Source organism: Equus przewalskii, chromosome 19 (assembly GCF_037783145.1).
Source record: "Equus przewalskii isolate Varuska chromosome 19, EquPr2, whole genome shotgun sequence".
In the NCBI taxonomy this organism is placed as follows: Eukaryota; Metazoa; Chordata; class Mammalia; order Perissodactyla; family Equidae; genus Equus; species Equus przewalskii.
In genome coordinates, this window is record NC_091849.1 from 45559308 (window position 1) to 45580819 (window position 21512).

At 41.2% G+C, this 21512-nt stretch overlaps 2 protein-coding genes across 15 annotated transcripts in view; one reads left to right on the top strand and one right to left on the bottom strand.

Moving 5' to 3' along the window:
- Window positions 1-1705: 1705 nt before the first annotated feature.
- PLA2G7 (phospholipase A2 group VII) overlaps window positions 1706-21512 on the bottom strand; it is a 36522-nt gene continuing 16715 nt past the window's right edge. For 4 of the 14 annotated variants that reach the window (XM_070586165.1, XM_070586169.1, XM_070586167.1 and 1 more), the window contains 11 exons: window positions 18177-18319; window positions 13013-13134; window positions 12167-12311; window positions 10484-10577; window positions 8536-8604; window positions 7843-7969; window positions 6578-6691; window positions 5351-5442; window positions 4033-4203; window positions 2341-2489; window positions 1706-1883 (listed from right to left, as the gene is read on the bottom strand). In XM_070586165.1, the coding sequence (XP_070442266.1) occupies window positions 1741-1883; window positions 2341-2489; window positions 4033-4203; window positions 5351-5442; window positions 6578-6691; window positions 7843-7969; window positions 8536-8604; window positions 10484-10577; window positions 12167-12311; window positions 13013-13134; window positions 18177-18285 (1335 nt within the window). In that variant the 5' untranslated portion in view covers window positions 18286-18319 and the 3' untranslated portion in view covers window positions 1706-1740. Of the gene's footprint in view, window positions 1884-2340; window positions 2490-4032; window positions 4204-5350; window positions 5443-6577; window positions 6692-7842; window positions 7970-8535; window positions 8605-10483; window positions 10578-12166; window positions 12312-13012; window positions 13135-17736; window positions 17960-18176; window positions 18320-21512 lie in introns of all 14 variants that reach the window. The other 10 variants (XM_070586160.1, XM_070586162.1, XM_070586161.1 and 7 more) reach the window with 5 other exon arrangements.
- Window positions 17440-21512, top strand: part of ANKRD66 (ankyrin repeat domain 66) — a 50727-nt gene continuing 46654 nt past the window's right edge. Inside the window, exons 1-2 of the mRNA XM_070586179.1 lie at window positions 17440-17587; window positions 17966-18138. The gene's annotated coding sequence lies outside the window, so the exon portion shown is untranslated. The remainder of the gene's footprint in view (window positions 17588-17965; window positions 18139-21512) is intronic.

Sequence of the window (21512 nt, forward strand, 5' to 3'; positions counted from 1 at the left end):
GGCATTCGATGAATATTTCCTTCTTTTCCCTGAAAGATACGCAGTATGCGCTATGCTATGTTTTAAAAAAAAAATCCTAACTCCTTGGATCCTTCCAGCATTTATCTTCTCCTTTCAACCCTGGCATGTGCCACCAACAAAGGGTTTTAAAGAGGTGCTATTGAATGGGACATCAAAACAATTGGAATAGTTATCCATTTCTAAAGTGAGTAAGGAGGTTTGCTATGTAAGAGTGGAGAAAAAATGTAGGTCTATGAAACACTATCAGACCCTGAAGCCTGATGGGACGAGTGAGAATTAGGAACCTTAAAAGCTGAGTATAATTTCAGTTAGTGGAAAGGAGAAGGTTTTGCATTAAACATAGTTGAGGTAGATGAGTATACTGCTTGTTCCCGGGATTATGAATAGACAAGTTTGGTTCATTCACCTAGGAGATACAGTTGTGAATTACTGGGAGAAAACATCAGAGAAGATGCCTTAGGGCCAGATTACAGAAAGCTGCCAGTTTCATGCTAAGAGCTTCTATCTAACTCTCTGTTTTAAAATTTTTAATCTGAATGACTAAAGGATAGGAGAATCAAATTTCTCCAAATGAGTGATTTTGCACCTTAAAACATTAAGACAGGCCGGAAGGGCCAAATCAAAACACATAGTCACTTATTACCTGGGCAAAAGGCACAAGTAGAAACAGTTCTAGTTAACCAGGCTTGCTTACTAAGTATGATTATCCCTGTTCACACAGGCTTAAACTTAATTATGGAGAATTCATAGGAACAAGACCATAGTTACACGAAAATATACTTAACAAATGAGTGACATAAATTTTTATACCCTGTAGGAAACAAAAAACATTTTCTGTGACTCCCAGATGTATAAGTGCATACATTTTTAAGCTATCTTTTCAGCTCCACTTATTATGCTATTCTACTTCCACTACTACGTATAGAATTAACACTCATTAAATAAAACGAATGGAAAATGAAGCAGTTAAAATTATTTCTCAAGGTTTCCTTTCTTATACTTCACAGCTTTTGGGTGAATAACTAATTTAACGTGCGATGGCTGGGACCCCTGGCCTTTCTTTAGCAAGCAGAATGCATCAGAGATCAACCACTAAAGTGAATGCAAACCAATTACCAAATTTCTTTAATCCACTTTAATCTGCTGCCTTTGCCTTGTCTCTGAGATTCTTACCCTTGTCCACGTCCCCTTTAGTCATCATATTGAAATTGTATAGTATCTGTGGGAAAGCAGTAGCTTTATTGTCTGCTTGATCTAGGTTTTCTTACCATGAGCACAAGTCAAAGGGAAGTGCTGTGAAATTCCACCTAATACCATGTTGCTAAATCTCAATTCTACGGCTCATTATAGAAAGAAGATGAAAGAAAATCTGTTTTGATTTTATTTTTAGGGAGTATTATGTCACTGCAATGTGTTTTCATTGGCATTGTGCCTATTTTAATATACTTGTCCATTAAAGTAATGTAAAAGCAGTTTTTAATTCTGACACTAAAAAGCGATCATTTTAGTAAAATTAAAATTTAGCCTGATATGATTTTTATATATAGCAGTCTTTCTTTACATTTAAAGGAAAAAAATCTTACCCCAAGCTCCAATCACTATTATGGTATAGCCTACATCTTTAAATATGAGTTAAGAAAATATATTAAAATCATATGCACACACCACACACACATACACACACTTAGTTTTTAAATGAGACTTTTTTAAAAAGCTCTTTTAATCTAAATTCGATTTCTCTATTCCTGTAGAGTTCTGTAAAGTGACATGTTGGTTGGCTGTGTCAATGTTGGTCCCTGGAATAAGATTATCGTCTTCCCCTTCGATCAAAGAATCCCACTGATCAAAATCTTTCTGAAGTCCTGTAAAATATAAATGTTAGCAAACATATTAAACTTTGAAGAGGATTAAACAGTTCAGTGCCTCTAGGTGGCATCCTAGCATCACAGATTGCACAAACGGCATCATGATTAGACAGGCAAGGTCTTCTGCTGAGCAGCCACGTGGCTGCTTCAGCTGCTCCGTCTGCAGGAGACATGGGATGGAGGTACTGTGCCCTCAGTATCCTCAGCGTGGAAGCCCACCCAGTCTTCACAGAAAGGCTATTAGCTTTAACAGGGAGACTTGCTGTCCATGCTACATGGTATCCAAAGCAGCAAAATCAAACTTGTCAAGTTTTTGTTTTCAAACTGATTTACTGCTATGTTAAATTGTAAACCCACCAGAGACAGTTAAAATGGGACTAATGCTGCGTTCAGACAGACAGTTTTGTCCTGAGAATCACATGGTTTATGTCATGAAAGAATATTATTTTCTTACCTAAATGGTTTTGTAAGAATGCTAGTGAAGCTTTGTTGCTAAGATCAAGAGCTACATTTGAATCAATATCTCCTTTTAATGTGAATATGTATCCAATTATTTTGCCAGTTGCAAAAGTGAAGTCAGCAAAATTCTGATGGACTGAACCTCTGAAAGAGAAATGAGACATTTACAAATCATTGTTTGACAAAATTATTTTTGCAGTTAGGGTGCAGGAAAGATACTGGCCTGGTTGGCCTATTTATCAAAAATCAAGGAAACAAAACTTGTAGATTTGATCTCCTTAGATTTATTTGAGGGTCACACGCTGTGTTCATTTAGGGATCCTAGCGTATATATTCCTCTTTTCATCTAGATAAACAATTCAAAGACTCCCGTCTTACTTGGCATCTTGGTTTTAGAAGTAATGATTCTAGTCTTTTGACGCACTAGAATATTTCTAATTTGAGTACATGGACTGTGTTGTACGTTGAAGAGGCTCTGAACTCAGAGCCAGAAGTTGGCTCCCTCATCAGCACCACTAAACTTGGTATTTATTTGATTCTGGTCAAAACACTTTGCATTTAAACCTTGGATTAAACAGACTAAAAACAACAACAACTTTTCCTTGTATTATTTAAACTGTAAGCACCTTATAAATATTACTTATGCTGCTGCTCAAATTCACCAACAGCCTAACATCAAATAGAATGGCATTTTTTTTAGGGTTCATTTTCTACTACCTCTGGGACATCTGACACTTGATTTTCTTGCATTTTTTTTCTCTTGGTTTCTTGGACTTTACACCTTCCCCTCTTTCCCTAACTACTGTGTTTTCAGCTCTTCACCTAAATGTAGGCATTTCTGAAGGTTCTATTCTCAGACCACTTCGTTTCTCACTTTGCGGTCTTATTTACTCCAAAAGTTTCCATCTATAATATACATATTCTGTACTTTTCCAATTTGTGGCCAGACATGTCTACCCAGATTTCCCAGTCACTGGCTAAGAAATTCCAAGGTTAAAACACACCTTTCCAGCCCCAACCAGTGCAGCTCTTCCTCTTTGCTTTGCTGCGGCTGCCCTAGTGTTTATTGCCTACACTGCGTGTGTCTCCTTCCTGCCGCCTCTTCTTTTCTCCTAAATAAACCAGGTTTCAGATAGGAGAGGGATGAGCTCTATCTTTGCTTTGTAGCATCTCATTGTGAGTTCAAAACCCTACTGGGAGTATTATCATATGTTTGATATATATGCTTATTGCCGACACTCAAGGGAACTCCATTATAGCTTTGGGGAATTTACAAATTCATATTCTTTCCAAACAGGTAAACACCTTGCGAGTCTCAACAGATGATCTGACTTTTTCCCTGAAGAGTTTAGTAGCCTAGCCTAAGGATGGAATACTTTCCCCTACCCTACCCTCAGAAACATGAAGGCCTGCTGCTCTTGTGTTTAGATAAAAGTAGCAGGCACCCAACGCAACTTTTAATTATCAGTATATGCTCTACACATATTACCACTACTCAAAACACTGGCATTTTAAAAAGGAGTAAGTCTAAATGCACTTAGAAATGAGATTTTCCAATATTCTTCCTTATTGAGAGTCTGAACAATGAATGTAACAATTCTATAACGGCTAACAAATGGTATCTGTTGATGTTTTTCTAAATTTTGAGTTGCTATTTCAGATGATGAAATAAGTCACTTACACTTACCTGATTGTAATCATTTTTCTTTCTTTATCAGGTAAGTAGCATTTTTTCATTTTTATGATATTAGCAGGATATTGAAACCGTTCTGAGTTGATGAAAAAGAGGGGCTGAGGAATTCTCGAATATACTTCATCACCCACTGGAAGCATCCATGCATCCAGGGCAATACCACACCTGCAGATGTGTGTTGACAAGGATAAAAGAGGTCGGGTTACATACTGGCCGACACAGGAATTTCTAATAATGCTAGTATTAATGACACACATCATACCAGTTTATTGTGGGTTATCTCACTGGGCTTAAGAGGTATTATACTTCAATGTGGGAAGAGGATAGATATGATTAGCTTTATAAGTAGCAGACTTGGAATTATAATCATTTTCTTTAGGAGGCATTTAGAAATATATGACCTGTAAACAATTTTATTATTCATTTTTCATTAGACTGTTTTCAAAATAAATTAAAATATGTAATGATTTCTTCAAAATCGTGGGGTATCTAAAAAAGAATAATAAACACACTATTTTTCCCGGTTTCAGACCTTCAGGACACTGTAGTGTATTTATTAAACCTTTTTCAGAGTAACCATTGGACCCATTGCTTTGTATTTAGAGGTGTCTGGGAGTTGAAGAAAAACCTATGGAGCATATCATTTGACAATGTAATGAATTTTCTTTTTTAAAGTAAGTTTATGCCACATTTCTTGACCTTTTGGGCACTCTGTTTTATGTGCTAAATGGATGAAAGAAGAGAATTCCCTTATACTGAAACATATTTTAAGAAGCATGAGGAGAAATTTCACAAATGACCCTGCCCACTTTCTGTACAGTTGGCTCTACATGATTTCATCCATCTCAGATGAAGTGATTTGAAACAAAATATTTCTGCAAGTCAGAAGACTGAGGTCTGGTCTGACTCCCACCCAAACAGCCGTGTAATTTTAGACCTCACTCCATCTTAAAGATGGAAAAAAATTCATTAAAAATGTCCTCCCTACTGGGCAAGTCTAGCAATACTGTAAGACGGCAATATTATTATCATAATCATGATGCCACAGATAAAATGTATATATAAAGATAAATTTTCAAGTGAAAATGTTAAGCCCTTGAGCAGATAAATAGGAATGGAAAATAGAGGGGGACGGGGAGAGTTTTTCACAGCAGGAGAAGTAGACGGATGGCTTCTGCCTAGGGAAATTTGTATAGAGTACTTTGCGGAGGCCAAAGGACAGACCTGTAAGCCCCAAAGGATCCCTTCCTCACTAAGAATTTGATGAAAAAAATTCTGTCTCACAAGGGTTATCGCTACCTTATTCTCTTACCTGAATCTCTGGTCTTCACTAAGAGCCTGAAGAACCGTCGCTCCGCCAAAAGAATGTCCGATTACTGCTATTTTATTCCTATCGATAGAGTCCTACGTGAAAAAGCATGAGATAATTCATAACTATCTCACAGGTTGTTACAAGAATAGACTAAATGATTTCGTGAATCATACAATTATTATTCATTTCATGGGCATGGTTAAGTACCTTAATTTCTTATAAAAGAAATATGTACACATACATATATACACGTATACACATACATATTTACACACACATACACATACACACATACATATATATACAAATACACACGCACATGTATGTTGAGCATTTGCAAAAGTTCAGAAGTGAACTTAACGGTCTTCCTAGTCACCCACACTTGAAACATCATCATTGCTGACTTCCCCTATCCCCACTCCATGATGTTTACTAGTGTGTTCATTCTGTGAGTGTTGATTGAGCACGTGCTCTGTGCCAGGCATTGTAGTTCATTTTGAATGAGCTCACAGTCTGTTAGGGAAGGAAGAGAGACACATACATGATGCAAATGCAATCGAGTGGCGGCAAGGAGCACATAGGATAGATAGCTAACTCGGTCCACGGGTGGGCACTGGGGTCCAAGAAAGCTCCTTGGAGAAGGTGATGCCTGACTTGAGTTGAAGATTCAGCAGGACTTATCAGGGGGAAGCGTGTGTCAGGCCAAGGGGACATATATGTACAAAGGCACGGAGACAGCAGAGAGAGTGGCGGGTTGAGGGACAACAAACACTCCAGTGCATCTAGAGAATGGACCATCATCTTATGCTCAAACCGAACACTTCTAGTTTCCTCTATCCCCCGGACTCCTCCCTACACACACTTTTGAGTCTCTGTTCAGGCCGTCTACTCGGTCTGTTCTTCCAACCCTCCCAACATTTTCTCCAACACTTTGGCCCAACTTTTCAGGATCAAGCTCAGAAAAATGCAGGAGCCATCCAAGAAATCACGACACTTGACTGGAGGTCTTAAGTTGAACCATGTGAAACTGCCATATTTGTAGATCAAAACTGACTGTTGGCAATTTCATATATAGTTCCAACTAATGTGTTCCTCATGGCTGTAATACTTTACCTGCACTGTTTTTTGCAGCCCTTTATCATCTGGTACCTTGTATCACAGCAGTAAAGCAGACAACAAAGAACAGTAAAGAACCGCAAGATGAGGGAAATGGCCTTCTTAGCTCACCTTCAGTTGTTCCACGCCAAACTCTGAATCTAATACATTCTTCACTGGCCTTCCATGATCAATGTCAAGAATCAAATCGAGAGCTTGAGAACACTCTTTTGCTCTTTGCTGTACCTAATATGATTATTGGAAGAAGGAAATGACACAGTAAACGTTGTAACGCCTATTTTAAAGTTTGTATAGAGGAAGATGTGGGGAAAATGGTTGGTCGCTTATAAATTGGAAATGTCTGCTGAGCGATTAGTGATTAGAAAACACCTAGCATAATGACACAGGAACCAGCTTTGCACGTAGTTATAGCTTAGTCCAAATCTTGTCTCTGTTGCATATCCACTGTGTGACCTCAGAGGATCTACTTAACCTCTCCGAGCTTCCATTTATTGTATGATAATGCCTACCTCAGTGAAATGTGGGTGGGATTAAAATAAAAAATTAAAATAGAAAATATATTTACATAAGAATATTTATATAAAAATAAAGTACCCACTATAAAGCTTGGCACAAAGGCGGAAGCCAGAATGCTTTATTCCATCTAATCTTCCCAACAGCCCTGTGAGAAAAATACTGTTGCTGTTCATTATTTTGTAACAAATAAAACATGGGAGCAAAATAAAGAGAGTAAGTAACTTGTCCAAGATCACCCCAGTGCAAAGTGATGGCCAGGATCAGGCACAGAAAGTTGGATTCTAAGGCCTACATCCTTAATACTATTCTATACTACCTCTCTGAAAAGTAGTCTTATTTATTTTATTTTTGTGTGTGAGGAAGATTGGCTAACATGAGCTAACATCTGTGCCCATCTTCCTCTACTTTATATGTGGGACGGCTTGATGAATGGTGTGTAGGTCGGCACCCAGGATCTGAACCTGCGAACCCCAGATCACCGAAGCGGAGCATGGGAACCTAACCACTCCACCACTGGGTTGGCCCCAAGTAGCCTTCTTTATACTCCCTGGTGTGTGTGTGTGTGGGGGGGGGGATGTCTATGAATTTATTCTGAAATTCTAAAATTAGAAGTTCTAATGCAAAAATATTCTGTATATTCGCTGTCATCTCCCAGAATTTTTGTCTACGTTTTGACTATGACCTAGACATTTCATTAAGAGAATTTTATTACTCGGAGAATCTTCGCTGCAGCTCTTTTGGGAACGGCAAGTAAGAGAGCTAGGAGCACCGTGTGCCGTATGTAAACGTCAATCAGCAATGTCATCAGGCTGCAGATGCTTTCCAGTCCCCATGCCACCTCTCCCCTTACTGCCATGTACCTGCTCATTTCGTACAAGCACCTCCTCCTCCTCTCGTTTTAGGCTTCTGAAATAGAGCCAAGACTTGTTCCCTATTTCTGCAGCAGACTGGTCCTGGAAATAGTAAGTCGCGGATGCGGACCCATCTCTACAAAACAAACAGAATCACCTACTTCGACTTGCTCTTTCCCTTCCCCATCTCACCCACATTCCTCTATCCATCCTTGACTCAACTTCACTCTTCTCCTTCTGACTTCCCTTTCTTCTTCCACTCTGCATTTTTCTTTAAAATCAAAGGGGCCCCCAAGGGAGTTCTAAGGAAAAGACATTGTCATGGGTAAACTCAACGCATTCTGTCTTCACAGTTCTGGGAGGATGTGTTGAAAACTCACGCCTGGAATCAAATCCCAGCACTGCCACTTACTAGCTGTGTGCTTTTGGGCAAAGGACTCACCCTTTCTCAGCTTCATTTCCTCCTCCTTAAAACAGTGCTAATAGTAACCATCTCGTAGGCTTGCCAAGAAGATTATAGGAGGTGCGATATGGACACGGCACACAATAAACACTGTAGAAATGTTAGCTGTTTTTTAAGTCTTGAGAATCTAACTCAGTCTCCATTTTTTCTCATCATGTAATCACAGTTGACAATTGCATCAACATTTTTTTATAAACCTTTATGAAAGTTAGAGCCCAGCTACATACCAGATGACGTACCTGTGTTCCACAGCAGCAACTATAAACCCGTGAGATGCCAGGTCAATGCCGATAGCAGAATAAATTGTCCTTCAAAACAAAAGGAGGGAAGCATTGAACTACAAGTCACGCTTACAAGGCGGGGGTCCACTAATAAACTCCGGAACACGGAGGCCATTACTTTCCTATAGTAGTGCCCTGGGGTAAACCAGAGAGCTGTGTTCTCAAATGGGGCCATTTTGCCCTCAGGGGATATTTGACAAGGGAGGTATTTTCATTATCATGACTACTGAGGGAGGGTGTTACTGGCATCTAGGGGATAGAGGGAAGATGCTAAACATCCTACAATGCACAGGATGACCCTCCACAACAAGAAATCATCTGGTCCAATTACCTGGGTTGAACCCTGGTTCTACCACTTATTAGCTGTCTACCTTGGATAAACCACTTACGTGTTCTCTGCCTTGATTCTTTATCTGTAGAAGGGTGATGTGATAACAGGATGGTACTTAATAGGATTGTTGTAAGGATTAAGTAAATTAATACATTTTCATTGCTTATCGCTGTGTCTAAAACAGGGGAAATACATGTTAACTGTTGTCTAAAAGATTGGACAGAGTGAGGTAGTTAAAGAATCATGTGCTAAGCAACTACATTTACACCTCTCTTCCATGTATTCACCACACAATCTTCTTCTCATATCATGCGTTCAATAGGAAACGTGCATAGAATATACAAAGGAGGTCGGTGGGAACTGTGTCTTCTACTGCTGAAGACACAAGACCTACTCAGGAGGGAGAGATAGTCTAGTACAGGATCAGCAAACCTTCCCTGCAAAAGGCCAGAGGGTATACATTCCCAGCTTTGTGGGCCGTACAGTATTTGTCACAACTACTCAACTCTGCTGCGCTGGCACAAAAGTAGCCATAGACAATGTGAAAAATGGGGTGTGGCTGTGTCCCAATAAAACTTTCTTTAGAAAAATAGGCAGCAGGTGGGATTTGGTCCTTGGATTCTAATTTGCCAACCACTGGTCTAGTAGAAATCAAATAACTAGCTAGACTACAGTTAAAGTATTGAAGATAAGTTCTTATTGCAGATGCTACCCAACTTCCTGCCAGCGAAAAGCCACCTCTTATTTTCTGAAAGTCTTACAATTGCCTGAGATAAAAGAAGGGGAGGCAGTCGAGAAGATGGAAGAAGGTAGTGGAGAAGGTGTGGTGGTCATGAAAATGTATCACTCAGGTATCAGGCCACAGAGAGCACAGATGACTAAAGACCCACCCAGCTCCTGCCCCGCTGGATCCGCCACCACCAGCTAAGCTTCCTGTGGGCTGCTCCCAGTGACTGGGCACAGTGTGCATACTAACCTAGGCCCATTCCAGTGAGATGCAGGACTCCTCTGATGAGCAACTGTGGGTCGAGCACTCCCTCAGTTGGCCTGGCCCAGTCTTTCTTAGAGACTGTAGTCTGTGCTGTAGTCTGAGACTCTTCTCACCCAATCCTTCTCCATTTCCCATCTCCCTCCTGAGTGTCCAACCTGCATCATGGGGTGAAGGCTCTCCCCATCTTTTCCTGCTCCTTCCCCTCTATCCGTCACCGGCACTTCTTTCAATAAATGTCTTTCACAGCTAATCCAATCTTGGTGTCTATTTCTCAGAGGACCTGAACTAACACAGAAGATCGTTTTGAGAGTGTGTTATATATAGAAGGATAACAACCCAAAATGCAACACCTTCTCTTTCCTGTTGTGAGGCCAGTCCCCATGAGCTAGAAGGAGGGAACAAACTACTTGACGAGACAGGGCTAGGACCGATCAACAGACCATAGTCAACTCCTAAGGAATCCCAATTCCTTCAGGACAGGGGCCAGCATGATACTCCAAAATCAGCTATTCCTTTTTTTGGAAAACAATGCATTGAGTCATTGATCTCTAGGGGTTAAAATTGTTCAACCTCTCAAACATTACCTGAATGCTCCAAGACCATGAGAAAAAATGATTAGTGGGTATTTTTCACCCGTCCTCAGAGGGGAATTCCAGCTTGCAGGAATTGTCAGTGAACCTAGACAACAATGGAGGATGATGATTAGTGTTTTGTCTCTGACTTGAATGTTGCTGGTTAATTTAACTTATATCTCCTTAGTATAAAGTCCTGACCCATGGAATTTATTTTTATGTTTTTGTGTATTAATGGCAAATTCATTAAAAAGTCTGCTACTAGATACCCACCAACCAAAGACCCGAACCATGTGTTTTTCTTACGACCACAGGGTCATTAATTCTCAGTCCTCACTGTCAGCCCTGAACTTAAGGTGAGACAGTTTCCCACTTACAGGTGTATTGGGGAAGGCTGCTCTCTTTCACCAACCCCAGGCTTTGGCAACACTTCAAAGGGAATGTTCTGAAACCAAACTACCCAGTAAACCTCAGGAACGTTACACTGAGAGCCAGGATCTTTGAGTTGGAGACTCTAACATGGTAGTGATCAAAAGAAAGCTGGAGAGATCATGGACTTCATACCTAGATGTGGCTGCAGATGCAGCTCCGTCACTTACTAGCTATTGATCCTGGGTAAGTTAAAAGAACTGTCTGATTTTCAGATTCCTCTTCTGTAAAAAGGAGAAAATTATATCTCCCTCATATGGTTTTTGTGAGAATTATATTCAAGTGGATAATATACCTAAAGCACTTATCTAGTCACATAGTAAGGGGCTCAAAAAATGGAAGATATCATCTTCTCTTCCTTCACTTCTCAATTTTTATTGTCATCATCCTCATCAATTTGTGTTTCATTTTCTCACTTATAAAATGGAGATGTGGTCATGAACATTGAATGCGATGATTGCTGTAGAAGTGACGTATAAGTTATTTAGCACCATAAAGATGCGTAGTTTTAGTATTTTTATCACTTCTGTTATAAAGTGGTTTTTAAGAAAACCCCGAGGAGATGTTTAAAATGAATACCAAAAGTTGTAGGTAGTTTTGAAGGGGAAATTTGAAGGCCTAGTTCACACCAGCCCAAGAGTACTATCTGGTCAAACAGATAAGGAAGGAAAAGTCTGTATTAGTGAAATGTAGACAATTAAGTGACGAAGGCACATAAGATTGTCTTAGTGAGAGAGGGTGGTCCCTTGGGGGTGGGTGATGGGAATGAGAGTAGAGTCTCCTTATTTATGATAAGAAATTACCTTTCACTCCTTTGTTTTGGATCTAGAGAGTTATGGTGGCTTCCACTTCTTTCTACTTTTGCCCAAGTTTAAAAAGCACTTTAGCACAGAGCATATGGGGCAGTGATTACATTAGCTAACCTGCTACTCTCACCACATTATTGCTCCCCCACAGTACGTAAGAAGGAAAACTAGAGACCAGCCATGGAGAGCAGCTAGCGCCAGGCTGAAAGTCTGACACTTTCACTCCCTCCATCTCCAGCTCCACACCATCATACTCTCCATCATACACAGAATGGACAAAATGAGAACTCTGGATTCTGTGAAAGTTACCTGGGCTTTTAAGAAATACTTTTTTTGTTATCTTAGGAGAACTTTAGACTGGAGAAAATCTACTTTGGTCTTTAACTGCCCGAAACTCTTGCTGTTTTCAAGATTTTCTTACATTCTAGAGCCTACAAAGCAGGATCAATAGAAATCTTACCGTATAATAAGCTCAAAACTTTGCCCATAAGCCAGTGTCTTCCAAGAAATTTACTAAGACCCCAAAAATATTCTTTGTTTGGGATCCAAAGGGTGTCAGAGCTATCACCATCTTGGGATGGATAATACAAACGCAAGAAGGTGCCCTATGGAGGAAAGAAATTCATGTAATTTTAATCACGTTGCTTCTCAAATATATTCCAATAATTATTTTGCTTTTTCCTTTTTTTTCTGTGAGGAACATTGGCCCTGAGCTAACATCTGTTGCCAATCTTTCTCTTTTTGTTTGAGGAAGATTGTTTCTGAGCTAACGTCTGTGCCAATCTTCTATTTTACGTGGGATGCTGCCACAGCATGGTTGACGAGCGGTGTTAGGTCCGCACCTGGGACCCAAACCTGCAAACCCCGGGCCACCAAAGCACAGCATGCGAACTTAACCACTACACCACCGGGCCAGCCCCGATCTTGCATATTTAATTAGTGGGGACCCAAACACCTCTGCTGTTCATGAAGAGACCCAGAGAATGTTTTAAGCTGCTGTGGTGACTGAATACAGTCAAAAGAGATGCAAAATAGAACAGTATGCTTTCTGAGTGAAGAGAGGATGAGCAGTCTGCTTTCAACCATTAAGGAAGGAGAAAAAGAAGAGAGCTTATAGAAAAATTAATCAGATGACAGCAACGAATCGAGGAATGACTGAAGTAGCAAAAGGCTTCCTGTGAAACGATGCAAATGGCACAATGAGTTGGTCTCAGGTGAGGGCAAGGTCAAGTTTCAGAACCTGATAGTGGGTCATGGCAACAGTCGATATTAGAATATAGACAAGTGGTATTAATCAAAGCCTTACCTTATCAGTATAATCAAACATCAAGTCTGTACAACCAACGGGATAAGATCCATTTCCTCTGGGGATTTTAGTTTGGCCAAGGCTTGCAGCAGCCATCAAAGCTTGGATTTTATTGACCCATGCTGAAAAACAGGTAAATATGATCTCATTTGTCATCCATTGCACCCCCGACTTTATTATGCAAAGGAATTCCAAGGGAATCGAGTTACTGCCCGTAGTTTCTGGCCTCCTCTATTTCTTTGCTAACTAGTGAAATAAACAAATAATTATTGAGGGCCTGCTGTATGCAAAGTACTGTGTGAGGGAAAAAGATGAAGGGAGACATAGCCCTTCTCCCAAGATGCTTAGGACCATCACCTCCTAATACTTACAGCCCTGTCCTTACCTCCTACTCTTATCCAGAGCACACTAAAGATCACTTCCCAAATCTGGTTTTCCTGAACATGAACTTTATCTCACATTTCCAACTTGTGCTTACAACCTCCGAGGTTGGGGATTTCCACCTCATGTTCTTCCCATAGGAACATCAAACCAATGGTCCAAAATCAAACTAAATGACCAGCTCCCATCTCCCCCTCCTTATCCTCCAATCACACAGCCTGCAACTCCAGAATTCCCTATTTTGGGTATCCCAAGCCAGAAACCTGGGAATTATCCCTCTCTCCTACCTCTTTCTTACCAACCCCTACATCCAATCAATCTCAACAACTAACATTTGTTTTTAGCTTAGAATTATCTCTCCAACATATCCCTGGCCCTCTAGCTCAACTGTCTCACTGAAATCTTCACTGTCTCTTGACCAGGCAATTGTCACCTCTCTTAATTGTCCTATCCACCTTGGATCTTGGCCTCTTCAAATGTATCCTTCACACAGTTTCTGGAGTGATTTAAGGCACAAATCTCACCAGGCAATTCTTCTTAAAACCCTTTGATGGCTTCTTATTGGTCTCCAGGTGGTTTTCTTGAAAGAGAAATGTATTGGAATCTTTTTGGACGGCAGTTTGTAGGTGGTCTTTATATCTACAGGTGTCTTCCTGAGCTACTTCCACTGCTACTTGAGGCACCAGTGGGGCCTAGCCTTCCCTCGTTCTGAGCTTAAAATGCGTCAAGGTTCACAGGTGCACAAGTTAAACCCCAAGGTTCTGGGCGCTGCAAGAAAGACCCTCCATGATCGGGAGGTCTGCTGCCTCCTACTCTTCTCTTGACTTTTCCCTTTAGGTTACCTCCCTTCCATGTGTTCCAGCATTCCTGAGCTACACACTGGGCTATTCGATGCCTCTCCACCTTTGTGAATGCTATGCCCTGTGCTTGAAACTCCTATTCAACCTTTAACACCTTATCAGGTGTCAGGTCTTCTCTGACGCCTTGCTTGATCTCCCAGACTTCATCATTTCATTCTCAGTATTAAATCAATTCCCTGTATATATTTTTATCATCCTTCCTATCATATGATACTGAAATTATGTGTTTGCACACTCTGTCTCCCACCCTAGGCTATTTCTCAAGAGCTGTATCCATGTCTTTGTATTCTCAGATCTTAATACAACGTCTGGCACATGGTCAGTGCTCAATAAATATTTGTGAAAATGATCTGAACTAAGCTTTTCATTGCCACTGGTCTCTCTTATTCCCATCAAACATTTTATGGTATACATTCTTTTACCCACTCTTGAACCTTTCCTCTCTCTAGTACCAAAACCCTTCAACACACCTGCAGGTTCACCTGTTCTCCTCCTTTCTAAACCCCAAACAAGTCCATATTTAATTTCAAGATGGTGAGTCCAAATATCAGTATATCCAGACCTTCACTTTTCCAGATTCAGTTTGCCCACTCCTACCCTTCTACTGCAGTTGATCACTCTGCTAGACAGACTCTTTCCTGCTTTCCATCACATCCTTTCTCTGGCACTAAGACACCTAGAACTATGTTAAGTACGGCACCCGCATTGATATCATAGGGCGTCATCCAGAAAGGTTTTGAGTCATGAGAAGAAGCCCATTTACACCCTCCACATTGATGACTAATGTGTGAAACGCCTGCCAGCGATGAGCCCTTCCATACATAATGCCTTGCTACTCAAAGTTGGTCCATGGCTCAGCATCACTGGCATCACCTAGGAGCTTGGTAATGCAGGTAATCGAATTCTACTGAATCTGAAAAAGTGCGCCTATTAAAGTTTAGCAGCACTGGACTAGGGTACCAGACCACCTGGCCTGACACAAGCGTCAGCAATTCATGGTCAAACGTTAGAAGGTAGTTCTGAGGAAGGGAGGGGGTAAGATGAATGGACCCTGGGTAATGGAGTCAGATGAGCCTATTTTGGATTCCAGTTGTACCTTTCACAAGCTATGATGCTCTGGCCTAAGCAATTTACTCCTGTCTCTTATCCTCATTTGTGAAGTGGGAATAAAAACACTTGACTAGCCTGCAGGACAGTCGTAAGGATGAAGTGATAATGTAAGTCAAGTACTTAGCACAGAATGCAAGACGACATAATGGGGGACAACTGATATTATTTGTCCCTTACCTAGAGTTAGTTAAACTCTCTGGCTACCTAAATTCAAGCCTTTAGAGGAGTTTTAGCTGATCTAAAACTAGACCATACCGTTTTCCTTTAGGGCAGATCCAAAATCCGAGGTATTTCCTCAGATTTTTTTAAAACCTTTACCTGTAAGGCTAACACTTTAGGGTCTATTTTGAATTACAAAGGCTCTTCCTCTCCCATTTAAGACTAAGCCACACTTCGAGCTGTAATAGGGAAGGTCAGCTAGGGTAAGCTACGCCTGCCTTTTCTTCCAGGACAAGCTGCCTGTGTTCTGCTGTGCCCAGCCCACAGGCGGCCATGGTGTGGCTATACCAGGGGGCTGGGAGAGGACTCGGGCTCCCAGTTTGGTGAGGAGCCCCAGAGAACCCACAGCTGCCTTGGAGGCACTGCCTCTGGAATTGGGAGTTCCGTTCTAGAGCCAGGGGAGGGCTCCAAGTCACACAGGGTTCCCCTTGTGAGATCTCAATTCCACCAAGGCTCTGGGAACCTTTTCCAATAACCTAGAAGTGCCCTGGTTCTCTAAAACCTGCTCTACCCAAAAGCTTCCCCACTCAGCCTTCAGGAGCCACAGGTCAAGGTGAGACTGTGGGTCTGCCTATGCCAGGACATGTGACCCCCGAGGTCCCAGGAAGCTTTGAGCTGACCCAGGTTTGGGTATAGGTCTACAGGCCCCTGTTGCTGGCCAGTGCCAGGATGGCTGCAGAGAAGGCTCCCTGGCTTACATCTGATCTGGTCGTGGTCCCGGATTTCCCATTCTCTAACCGTCTATCAGGACTCATCATGAAGGAAGAGGCAGGGAAGAGACTTGTCAGGTTGAATGCCACCCTTGCGATGATACAGTTTTGTGGGTCAGAACTTAGAAATGTCACTTCCTATTTTTCTTCAACTTTAATAGGAGCATTGCAACCTGTGAGTATGCTATTCATCTTATTATACATTCTTGGTGGCATTTATTTGTCAAGTATTCCTGATACTCATTCCCGGGTTTGAATAGGGTTTGTAGACATGCTAGGAACATTATATTCTCTTATATGGCTTTCTCTCTTCCACTAGCAAATAGGACATCTCCAGCCCATACTTATCCTTTACCTGCATAACCACATTTTCTATGTATTCATTTAGTAAGACTATAAAGAATCATCTACTATTTTAATCTTTTATTTAATAAACTATTCCTAATAATTTAAAAAATATTTATGCATTCATTTTTGAGCATTTAGAACAAGTGGGACATTGGGCTCAACGCTGGGACTACAGAGATAAATAAAACAGTGTCCCTGTCCTCAAGTTTCTGCCAGTCCAATGACAGCTTTCCAATGATTGTCAAACATTAGGCGATATAAAACATGTCCTCAAATTCTCACCCTGGCCCAATAAAAAGTGCACGATATAAATGTCTCTTGGGTGATCATTTACTCCTCGTGTAAGATGTCACTTGTTTTCAATCTATGGAAAAAGTAATGGGAAAAATAAACAATTTTAACTAGGTCCCAAGCTCCTTGAACTTGCCTCCAAGCTCTTTGTTTTTAGTCACCAGTGTATCACCGATGCCTCTGCTTCCTGCCAAGTGTTGTAGAATGAAGGCCCCTGTGAGATATCACTCCATTTCCTATGCAAATGCAGGAAGATGATACAGTTCCTCTCCTACTGATGCATTTGTTTCCCCAACTACAAAGTAGGGTGAGATTTATCTCTAAGGTGATCGATTGTGAAAAGTCTTTCGTAAATGCTGTAGTAAGAAGGCACCCATCAAGCCTGAACAACTAGATCCAGTGTGACCACATTATCCAGGTGCACAGGTCTGCGGGGACAGACGGTATGACACCATGCAGAAGCCACCTACACTGCTCACCTGAGGAGACCGGATAGAGAAGTTCACGCATCACAACTCTCAGGCATTGGCAGGAATTCACAAAGCTCCAGAAGCAATCTCTCCACAGAAAAGGTCCTAGAGATGGCTGTCCCACTCTGGCCACCCCTCGTGGACGTGTCTGAGCCGTCCTCTCCTCTCCTTCCCTCCCTCCACAAGGTAAGAAAGAGCATGTAATGCACCTCCATTCTCATCTGGAGATCCTTAGTGCCTTCTTGTCCCTACTTCTCCCTGTCGTTAGGAAGAAAAGATTGTTTCCCTCTGAATCCCAAGATCCTAAATTGCCATCTTCTCACCCCACTACTAACCAGGACTATATCTGTTGATCAAGACACCTGCCTCTTCTTCACTTTCGCGGACTCGGGTTTTGAGGTTGCCTCTGGGGAAACTCCAGGGGAGTTGTGTTACTGCGCTCAAGCAGGAGTAGGTTAGGGCAGAGAGGGAGAGAAGGGACGGCGTCGAGGAAGTTCTCCACAGCGATTGCAAGCTGAGCTTCCAGTTTGTCTGAAAACACCTCATCCTGGTTCTGTCCTGCAGTCACAATATTGAAGAAGACAGGTGCTTCTTCAGTTTCAGTGGGATGAGGAGAAAGTGAGGCCCTCCCCCATTCTCTAGGAGGACAGAGGGTCTCCATGAGCATCTTCTTGATAGAATCTGCTTAGAAATTCATTCACGCAACTTCTCTGGGGCCACTTTGACTCTGGCAACAGGTGAGTCACTCAAACCCCTGAACAAATACACCTCTTACCTGATGATTTAATATGGGCAACAGGATTTGGGTCTTGCCAGTCAAAAGGATGAACCAGCACAAGGCAGCTGCAGAGGCAGAAAAGCACATGCAATTTGGGTGGCAACATCTTGGAAGCTGAGCAGCGGTTTCAGCTTAACTTTCTTCAAGGCAGGTTATTAAAAGAAAAAAAAAACATGCAATAAAGAGGACTTAGGCTGACAAATCAATGAGACTAAGGTACTAGTAACATGATTTTATATATGGTAAGGGAAGAAGACATTTGGAAAAAATACAACATGCATTTTCTGGGCTGGGTTTTTGATAGGCACTAGGGTGGCAAAATCCTGGGTAATCTGGATTGTAGAGCACAGAAATAATACTGCTGGCTGTTATATTAGGTTTGGGGTCACTAGTTCTTTAACTCTGTAGCTGTCTAGTTTGGTTACAAAGAATAGTATCAAAATATAACAACCATATATCATAATCATAATATCCCCCGGCTTGTCTGGCACATAGTACACACTCGCTAAGTGTTGGCTAATGTTTCCATCATAATTATAAAATGATCCTTTTGCTGCAGCTGTGGTTCTTTTGGTGTTGTGCATGTCCTAGCTTTGGTGATCTCTCTGATCCTCCTACGCTGAAAGCTTCCCAAAGGCAGAGCCAATGCCTATCAGAGGGCCTGGCCTGCAGTTGGTGTTGAACATGTTTGTAGAATTGACGGATGAAATCGAACTCATGGTAATAATAAATTATATTACAATGAGGCTCTATGCTAACATCTCCTTTGCAAAAACTATCTTGTATCTGTGCATCACTTATTCCCTTTAAAATTTCTCCCCTCAACTTTTTGGGGTGATGGGAATGGCCTGAGGCATCACCATCTCTGACTTGAATTTTGGCAATAACTTCCAACTGGTCTCCCTAGCTTCACCTTTGCCCCTGTAGGCTATTCCCAACGCAGGAGCCAGAGTGATCAGGTCACTCCTCTGCTCCCAGATGGCATCATATCTCACAGAGCAAAAGCCACGGACCTTAAAGCAACCTACAAGGCTCTACATCGTCCGTACTCAACAGACGCCGATCCTAGCCCATCCTTTCTCACACACTCACTGCAACCACACTCGCTTCCTTGCCATTCACCAAACATCCAGGGACTCCCTGCCCTGCCTGGGATCTTCACATGGACCCCTTCTTCCAGAAAGCCTCTTGGTCCTGAGACCCCAGTGACCGGCTCCCTCATCTCTAGGTTTTTGCTTCCTTTCTACCATCTCAGTGAGCCTTTCCGTAATCAATTTAAAATTACAACCCAACCCCGCTCTCCACACCAATACACGCCCTATTTCCCCCACCTAATTTTTCTCCATAATACTTGTCACCAACTAACATGCTCTGGACATTATTTGTCAATTGTTTATCTTCCTCCACTAGGAAGTCAGTTCTTGAGTAGGGAATTTTACCTGTTTTTTCCCCTGCTGTATTCCCAGGACCTAGAATAGTGCTTAGTACACAAGAGACACTCAATAAGCCCCTGTTGAGTGAATAAATTCTGAATCCTAGTAGTTTCTAACACACATGGTTACTAACACAAACTGAGCCAAGGTTAATGATCCATGTGGGTATTGGTCCCACTGATACTAATGGGGTATTAACAAGTTGGCATAGTTATTCAGCAGGCAGATATAAACACAGACCTGTGGCACAGAGAGTTAGTGTTTCTAAATCTCTGTGTGCTCCCCTACATTCCTGACCTCCCTTGTGGCTGGACTGGGGCCATGGACTGATTTCTGATAAATGGGAATTTGAATGGAGTGGTCTAGGACTCTTAGGAGTGGGTATGTCCTCCCCATCGCTTCCTTTCCCTCACACAGCAAACTCAGAAGCCACATGTGGTGTCTAAAGACAGAGGAATCCTGGATCACTTGTCACCAATAGAGAAGTGCCCAGCCAATTCATATGGCTGTCCATGAGCTGGAAATAAACCTTTGTTGGGTCAAGCCACTGAAATTTCCAGGTGAAGTTGTTTCTGCCTTACTGCAGCACAGCACGGCCTGTCCTTACTAATGTCAGATCTGCAGGCACTCAGTCAATGGGTATTTATTGAGCAAATACTACATACCCTCTGATATCAACAATTGCGGTAAATACTGGAGAATTTGACACAACCCCTGCTTTAAAAGAGCTTACAATTGGGATTCAGGGTCAAGACCAGCATATATAATACAGGACGAGAGCAAATTACAGGGACATTTAAAATTCTAAAATGATATGGTATAAATTCTCAGGGCAACAGGAATTCAGAGAGAAAGATTTCAGAGGAGACAGACTATAGCCAGGTCAACTCTTATCGCACAGGCTAAAAATCCAGACAGGTAGCTGGGAAAATTGTCCCTGGAGCTCTAAGCTTCTTGGGCTACTTGTAGAGTGGCTGTATTTCCTTATTCTATCTCTTCTTTTTTGGTTAAAAAAGAACACATAGTGGAATTCTTTAGATTATTTATAATTTTGGTTGATTTTTATCTTATTTAAGTATCATTTTTATTTTTATTACAAAGTTAATATGTGATTTCAAAAATTCAAACAAGATAGAACAAGGTAAATAAAAAACTGAGTTGTCTCTTCACTGATAATCACTTGCTCATAGATTTTTTTCCAGATGTATTTCTATACTTGAATACATACACACACATATATATAAATAAATATACATACACATATATATAGTTTTAAAATTTGTTCATAAAACCTTATGCTATTCATTTATATTTCAACGTACATTTTTAATTTGGTAATATGTTGTAGAAATCTTTTCATATGAGCACACAGCACTATAATTTTTCTTTTTCTTTTAAAATGGCACTTAGGAGGTGCTCAAAAAAGTTTGTTCACTAAATGGATAATAATATTGCTAACATTTGAATGCTTATTACACGCCAAGCATTGTGCACAGTTTCTGGCACACGGTATCTTAATCAATTATCATCAGAACAATCTGTGAGGGAAGTTTAATTATCCCCATTCTATTGATGAGGAAATTAAGGAGAGTTCAATGGGCTCGTCCTAACCACACAGCTGGCAAATGCTGGAGGCAGGGCTTAAACCCGGAATATCTGACTCCCTGCTTTTAACCACAACATACCATCCTTGTGAAGCATCAATTTCTATTCACTCTAAAACCAACGTCTTCTAAAGTTAATGAACAGAACAATTATTTCAATGATGCTCAGGTGTTCAGGAGCTGCTTCGTGGATTGAGAAAATGACTTAACAAGGAATTAGAAATTGTTCTTTAATGAAATGAGACTCTGTCTCATTGTTCTTGCCCTAATTTATATTAGGAGCAACATGCTAAGAC